This window comes from Phoenix dactylifera, unplaced genomic scaffold (genome assembly GCF_009389715.1).
Source record: "Phoenix dactylifera cultivar Barhee BC4 unplaced genomic scaffold, palm_55x_up_171113_PBpolish2nd_filt_p 000823F, whole genome shotgun sequence".
Lineage (NCBI taxonomy): Eukaryota > Viridiplantae > Streptophyta > Magnoliopsida > Arecales > Arecaceae > Phoenix > Phoenix dactylifera.
The window spans coordinates 86,411-95,000 of NW_024068190.1; the positions used below are offsets into that span (position 1 = coordinate 86,411).

At 37.4% G+C, this 8,590-nt stretch overlaps 1 protein-coding gene across 2 annotated transcripts in view; it reads right to left on the reverse strand.

Moving 5' to 3' along the window:
• Positions 1-2,782: 2,782 nt before the first annotated feature.
• Positions 2,783-8,590, reverse strand: part of LOC103716694 (organelle RRM domain-containing protein 1, chloroplastic-like) — an 11,285-nt gene continuing 5,477 nt past the window's right edge. Inside the window, exons 5-6 of one of the 2 annotated variants that reach the window (XM_017845091.3) lie at positions 3,459-3,488; positions 2,783-3,387 (exon numbers count right to left, since the gene is read on the reverse strand). In XM_017845091.3, the coding sequence (XP_017700580.1) occupies positions 3,179-3,387; positions 3,459-3,488 (239 nt within the window). In that variant the 3' untranslated portion in view covers positions 2,783-3,178. Of the gene's footprint in view, positions 3,388-3,458; positions 3,528-8,590 lie in introns of both variants that reach the window. The other variant, XM_017845090.3, reaches the window with a different exon arrangement.

Consider the following 8,590-nt stretch of genomic DNA (forward strand, 5'->3'; position numbering starts at 1 on the left):
AGCCACATTGGCTTAAACATTTTTTATCCCTCATGAACTCTAGCTCAGGGCCATGCTCAGCCTACCGCAATATTGTGCTCAAAATAAAAAACAAAATAGATCGTACACTATGAGTATATAGGTAACAAATTAGTTTGTTAAAATCATGAAAATATGCTGTCAAATGCCGGCAATAAGCACCAACTTCTGCATACATTTCCACATGGATGTGTTGCCAAAGAAGTTCCCTTTAAATCCTCAGGTCAATCCACTTCAATCCAAATGCTTTCCTAGCCATTCTTTGTAAAACCCAATTCACATGATTGTGGGATAACATATTAGAGTAACAACATCACACCTCCACTTCATAATATGGTCTCAGGTCGAAAAGGAACAACATGATCATATGAATAATCTACAGAGTTCGCACAGTGATAGAGTAGGGGTCCATTCAACCACTACACTGCACAAGGACATCGTTATAACATGTGGTGTGATGCATATGCTAGAGTTGAGTTCTCATACAAATAAAAATGTCATACTCCAAGCACTATATGAATTTGAGTCTAGTCCCTATATTAACACCCGTATCTTTTGCCCCTCAATCTAGTCAAACACTAATTGACCGGCTAATCAAGCTCTCACATTTAGTTTTTATTAGGCACTTTTTTGTTCTGGACAAGGCAACAACACAGAGAAAAATCCTCCAAGCATCCTTCAGATGCTGAGATTTTCAATGTCCCATATATATCACTCCTCTCTAGTGCTAAGGTAGGTCGCTGTGTGAGGCAATTCTAATCCTGGCTTGGTGACATACAATGGTGTCTGCACCAAACAAGTTGATATAAATTAAAAATTTATAAGCAAAGAAATGTTTGCCAAGGATCGAAAGTTAAGCCAAATGCAACAGTGTTATGGAGTCCTAGCCCCTCACATGAGCTTTAAAGGCATCTCGAGTAATTGGCTTAGTAATCAAGGATCGACTTGCATCTTTTCGGTAGAGATATGCATGAACACTTCTTTCCATCTTCCTTCTGTCAAATATAGTGCTAACACATATCAATGCACTTAGTCCTGCAATGTTTTGGATCTTTCATGTGCGAGTGCATCTTGGTTATCACAATGCATAGTCAAAGCCTTTCGAAACACTGGAAGAATTTCTCTACCATATATACAGGCTCCTGAATAGCATCACAGCATGCAATGTACTCCAATAGCATTATACAAAAGGAAATGCATGATTATTTCTTACTACTCTAAGAGATCGCTCCATCACCAAGTAGTAAAGCATTTTCTGATGTGGACTTATGTTCATCAAATCGCCTGCCAGTCTGCATCATTGTAGACACAGAGCTGCAAGTCTATTTCTAAATAAAATAGAGCATAATCAGTAATCCCATGCAAATATCTAAGGATTCCCTTAACCACATGCCAATCAAACAGCCCTGTATCACTCTGGAAGCAGCTAACAAAACTATTGCAATGCTGATATCTAATAGAGTACATAATGTACATAGACATCCAATCGCGTTTCAGATACACTCAAGAATCCTTTTGGCACTTGAAGGGCAGAGCCTAAGATGTGACGAATGACCCTTATGGATAAGAGCTTCAATGGTTTTGGAATTCTACGTTTCAGATATAATCAATAATCCTTTTGGCGTGAGCATACTAAGGCAAACTAAGAAAAATCTTTTAGTAAGACCATGTGTCGACTTAATCCCAACTATAATTTGCCTTCCTTTGTCCTTCGTATCAAAGTTTGAGGACAGCTTCCCTTGAGTGGGACAGTTATCTCCTTATCTTTTCCCATCAACAAGATATCGTCCTCAAGAACAATATTATAAATGCTTTATTGGACCGTTTTACATACACAATGGTCTTTTTCATCCATTAGAGACCCATAATCGTAATAGCCTCATGAAATCTGAAGTACCGCATTCTCTGGATTACTGCCTCAAGGAATCGATAGACTTTTTGTACGAGGATCAATGCGAACGTATGTTAAGCTCTACATTGGCTATGTATTAAGTAAATTTTGGATACTTATAGAGCCAAAGAATACAAATAACATCTTCTAGCCAGTCTTTTTGGATTGAGATCCTGGATTGTTACACTTTGAAGTCTACTTACTCTGTGTCCTTGATCCATACAGATCATCCATCTAGTTCTCTGTTAAAAAAAGCCGTCCTAATATATATTAGTAAAGTTCAAGGTCCAGATGGGCCAATATGGCTAAATAGAAGTGAATAAAGAAAACTTACCACTGAGAATGTATTTTCCTAGTCTACACCCTCTACACGAGTACAGTTTTTCACTGCAAATTGGGTTTTATGCTTTCCAATGCTTCCATTATCTTTTAGTTGACCTTTAGAACAAGCAAAAAGATTCCTAGGCTCCAGGCTTGGTTCCTTATCATGGACTTTATCTCATCCTTCATTATAGGTGTCCATTCTTTCAGAGCAAGTGATGTGATGACCTCATGATAGGATTCAGGTCATTTAATTCAAGCACTTGAAACAAGCTGAATACAAAACTTGATTGGTTTCATCTCATTATATTGTTATTAAGCTTACCAAATAATTTATTTATAAAAAAAAACAAGCTTGGTATTAAATTTCAGGCTCAACTTAATTTCAAGCCTCGCTTGGTCAACCCAAGCTAAATCAAGCTAGATTACCCTCCTATTCCTAGTGTAGTATAATATAAAAAGATATGCATATTACCCAATTTTCAAGGTGTAAGAAATTCCTAAGATAATATAGGGATATGTACAAATGAATAAACTACAACACAAGATTTATCAAGACATTCTTCCCAGCAATTTCTTATCCAAATTCAACAGACCTTTTTTTCTAAACCAAAAGTAAATGTTATCTGCCATTGACGGATGCCAGACAAAGCACAGTACAAAACGGGCTGCTGATAGGTGGCTAAAAAGTGAGGATTGTAGTGTAAGAGTCATATTTACAACAACTGCAGAGTGGATCAATACAAAGGGGAACAAGCACTCCCCATCTCCATTGTGGAGGCAACTCACAAAATTACATATTTCGGACCAGGAAACTAAACATTCACCCATGCCTTTCTTTGATCTCTCGCTGTCAAGCCGTATGAGTATCATTTAATATGACAAAGCTGATGTGCCTGGTGGCCCTGCTGTATTTTGGTGGGTTGGCTTTGGCAACATCGAAGACTATCATCCAGACGTTGATGGGTTGCAAACATCAAAACTCGATGGATCATAGTCTTCGAGACATGCTTGGGTATAACTGTAGCAGGGGATTGGATTGCTAAAAACCTTCCTATTCATATCTTTCAGAACAGCACTTGCAGCTTCCTCTGGAGTGTATCCTATGAAGGCATAGACTTTGGACCTTTTTGATATCTTGTCTATTATAATTTCAACTGTTGCAAGGCAATTACAGCATCAACAATGTTGTGCCAGTTTGCTGATGAACAAAAGATTAGTGCTTTACCTTCAATAAGCTCACCAAAGCCTTCAAATGCTGCATGCAAGGTTTTGTCAGAAGAATAGAACTGAAGTCCTGTAATGAACAATTCGGTACAGATAAGGCAACTATCTGACAGCATATAAATGAGACAGGACTAGTGTCTAACGCACAGATGAAAAGAAAGAAATGATGTGGAATACTGAGTTCTTTCCCATTTGAAATGAAAAGAAATGACAACACGATTTCTGAGATGAATCATGGTACCATTATAAACAATCAATCAGGCTCAACACAAGCAGCAATACAGATGGCTGAAACTTGTTTGTTGCTTTTAACATAGGTTGAGCCCAACTATTAAGTGCACGATAGATAATGTCCTTTCTATAATGAAATGAATGTAATATTAGATTGACTTGGCTACACTCAAGTGGATCTCCTTTCAGATATGATCGGATTTAGATTGGATGATGGGGTCCCACATCAATAATCTAAGCTATTGGATATGATCTACGATATCTAAACTGATTATCCACAAAAAATGATGTAATTTTGAGACACCAAGCCCATGCAAAAAGTTGTCAAAAAAAAAAAATGTATTGCTTCGTGCTACTTAAACTGTCCAATTTTTTGCCCACTTAATGCAAAGGGTAGAGATTTCCAAATCACTTAATTTTTAGTATGTAAGCAGTTTAGAGATAGTATATCCCATCCAACAGCTCGAATCATCAATGTTGGATATCCATCGTCCAATTTAGACCTGACTGGATCTTAGTGGAGATCCACTCGAGTGTAGCCAAATCAATCTCCTGTGATATTTGATTATCTAGTTATCAAGGCACAACCAATGAACCAGAACCTTCTTTTGGCTACACTGTTGAATTATGGTCGCAGAAGATATGAGCAAAGGCTAATCCAAATAGTCAATGAGCTTCTCCTTGGTCTGAAGGCTCGTAGAAAAGCACATGCAATACTAGATATGCACTCAAATAAGTATTAATATGTATATTATTTTCTGAATTTTAATGATTTACTTTTAAAATAAATTATAGATAATATTTATTTCCATTATTCGGCTCAAATATATTTAAAAAATAACTCATTTAGAATATGCATTAGATGTGGATCACTAAGTATCTTATCAAACCTGAACCAACCAAGACTGACATAAGAGTAATGCACCATATCTTCAACAGCTCCTTGAACTAATAATTAATTTTTTGCTTTTACTAATAAATTTTATATAGTTAATCATCAACTAGTGTTGCTTTTACTAATAAATTTTTGCAACAGCCACTACCATTTGTCACTGCCAGTCGTTGTGCTAATAGGTTGGTGGTGGTCTTCGCTGCCCTCCCAAAGAATAAATAAACCCTGAAAGGAGGGTTTAAGCAGGCTTGGCCTAGGCAACCCAGCCAAATTAAGAACCTAGGCAGCCGCCTAGGCACATAAGCAGCCGCTTTTAGCAACATTGCTTCTTCATAGGATATGTGCACACTACATCACATATCATGAAACTCAATCTCATCTACCATCGGCTCATGCACCATAAAATAGCCCCTTGCATGCAAATTGGAAAAGGTTTTAACATTTTAATTGTGCATTAGATGTGCTTCATTTCTTCCAAGTTTCAATCGGTCAGAAAAAGATACAAGGAAGGCTAGAACTTGATGTCCATTAGCAAGCCTATTCCCAACAACCTTAAAGCTTTTGTAAATCATAAGTAACATCTTTTTATGATGCTTTAAAAGTATTGAGAGCCATCTTGTAAGTATCAAACCTTAATGTGGAGGCTCAGCAACTCCTGATTGCCGTGCCATGTGTATATTTCTGTTGGTTCCAGGTGCAGCTCAAGCCAACCAAAGGGCTCTATCAGACCTTTCCTTTTCAAACTCAAAGTTTATGTTCTATTTCAGATTTTGTTAGGTTTCATTTTTGATAATAGATTGATATGTAGGCATCCATTAGAGAGTTATTAGACATGCATTTCAAATGGTATTGGGAACAGATGGGGTCTGACTTTTAAGAGTTCTAACAGGAAACAAAATAGGGAAGCAACTTTTAGCTGGCGGAACTAAAGGCTGCTAGTTTCCTATTTTGGGAGTTGTAAAATGGAAGAAAGGAGTCCAGAAAGCCATGTGATAGGAAATTTAGTCACTGTTTTGTTGCAGATTTGTTTCTAATATAGAGAGTCCTAACTAGGGTACGAAAGCTAGTCAATGATAACTATTTAATAGTCATTCCAGTCAGCTATTAGGTTTAGATTTACTTCCACATTGAAGAGTCCTATCTGTAGTAGGTTAGGTAGCCAATTAAAGTAAAGAAGAAGACTATTGTGAGTGGAGATTGGAGCAGAGATACCATAAGTTACTCTGGAAAAAATTATAGGCCACATGCCATCTGTTCTCTTCTTTCTCTTCCCTCTTTCACTATTCTTCTTATTCTACTACTTATTATTAATATTCTACACTACCCTGATTACTTCTACCTATGATATTCCTCTTCTAAAATCTATTATTGCTGTTAGCCGGAAGAGTATCATTATGTTCTAGTAGATCTGGCAAACAAATTGTGATACCTGAGCCCAAGCTCAAGCCCAGCTTGGATTCAGGCCCACCTGTAAAGCGGTGCCCCACTGCGCCGCATCCCCTCTCTCACCTTGTAAGGAAAACAGGGCAAGATCCCAAAGGATCTCAGTAAGCTGATTAGATTACCTAATCGTTGACATCTGCAAGATAAGTAACATTTACACTTTATAACGTTTAATTAAAATTAATTGTGCAAGTTATTATTATGATTCCAAATTCAATTGCATATAAAATCCTATAATGATATGAAATTGATTTATAATTGCATTTATCTTAATTAACTGTATGATTTGAAGCATCGTAATGGGATCAAGCATGTAAATTTATATTGGGTTAATTATGCTCTTGGTCCTCCAAGTTTAGGTCGGATTTTAAATAAGTCCCTAAACTTAAAAAAACTCAAATTTGGTCCCTATTTTTTCTCAACTGTTTTAACGTAGTCCTTCCTCCAGATTCTAGCCACTCCCTGTTGGCATTAACCAGTGATTACGCAGCTGATTATGTGGCAGAAACCACTTAGATAGGTGATGACATAGTATAACATATGAATTTTTTTTATTTTAATGGCGTGGCATACGGGTGATGATGTGGCATATGGATGATGGCATGATATATGGGTAATGATATGGCATATGGGTGATGGGTGTCATATAAGTGATGATGTGGCACATGCTGTGAAATGTTTTGCCCAAAAGTGTCCAGTCACCGAGTGCCATGTGATCACTCATATATCACGTCATCACCCATGTACCGTAAATTATGTTTTTGATCCTCGAAGTATCACAAATATTTTCACATGGTCCTTATAGCTTAAGAATCCTTAATTAGATCTCTTGATTTTCAAGTTTGATTTAATGTAGCCTACCCAGCCTAGTGGCAGGGTAGGTGATGATTCTGAAGCAGGGCGACTCGCTGGACGCATTTAAAAAACCAAAGATGGCGGTAGTGTTCGGAACGGGAAGGCTGGGGCCAGACCTGGAGATGGTCCCAAAGCAGATCGAGTTCGGGGATTTGAAGACCACTATCGTGGTCGTGGCCACGATGGTGATAGCAGAGAAGTATGCAGGCTCGACATTCTTAGTTTCTTCGTCGCCAAGCTCATTGCTATGTTTCTCCTTAAAGAAGGATGGGTCGGCGATAATGGACTATGCAGCTAAGGATCTCAGGCATTTGCTCCGGCTGGAGTAGAATAGGAAAGCCAAGAGAACAAATGAATTAAAAATATAAATTGTTTTCTTTTTTTTAATCCACTTTTGTTTTCCGTTCTTCATGGGTTCGGATCGAACTCTCTCCCTTTGTATTTTAGGAAAAAAACTGGATCAGGGAATGGAATGGAAGGTTAGATGAATAACGTGTGATGGAGCATTATATACGAGTCATCGTGGCGTAGATTTTTTTGCCTTGTGTATATTTATGTCTGTTCTAGTGGAAGGTAGGAGGAAAAGGAGGATGGGATTAACGATATATTTGAAGATGGAGTAGAATCAGCAATGTAATAATGTATTATTAATGTGATTTTTCTTTTTTAATATATATATATATATTACCCCCTCATGTTAGTTTTAACTATCCTCTTTATATTAGTTTTACATTAAATCATACTTGAAAATCATGTTAGTTTTTCAAGTATTAGAACCATGTCAAAACATTTGTCAAACTTAGAGGACCAAAAACATAATTTATGGTACATGGGTGATGATGTGGCATATGGGTGATGGGGTGGCACTCAGTAATTGGATACCTTTTTGGGTAGAAAATTCTACAGCACATGCCACATCATCACTCATATGTCAGGTCATCACCTGTGTGCCACATCATCGCCCATATACCACATCATCAAAATAAAAATTTTCATCTATTATGCCATATCATCACCAATCGGCCATATAATTACCTATCTAAGCGGTTTTGTAACGCATAATTGGCCATGTAATCATCGGTTAATGCCAACAGAGACTTCCAGTGAGAGAAAGTGGCCAGTAACCGGATGAAGGACCACATTAAAATCAATTGAGAAAAAATAGAGACCAAATTTAAGCTTTTTGAAGTCCTTATTAGAACCCCACCTAAACTTGAAGGACCAAAAGCATAATTAACCCAATTATATTTGTTGCATGTTCCATTATAAAATTCAAAGTGGTATTGCAACAGAAAAGAAGGCTTGATTCATTTATATGTGTGCGCGTATCACCTGACTATCAGCCTGACTACGAGATGAGTCCAAACTTGATTATATTGTGACCCCACCACGGGATAATCGTGGTGATACCCTAAAACAATGGTATAAGTGTGGCGACCCTGCTATGGGGGAAATCATAGTGATAACCTGCCACAGGAATATAAATGTGGCGACCCCACCACGGGGGCAATCGTGATGATACTTGAATCGCAGGGGTATGAATACAACCGTAGTCAGGGCTATAGAGCTAAAATGGATTGAAACTTGTCACCCGAGTACAAGCATATGAATGTAAGTGTAGTTGATTATGAGTTTTGGATACTCTACCTTACTCTAATTACATGTATCGATTTATTATGTGGACATTACTGAAAAAATAAAATGAATTGTTT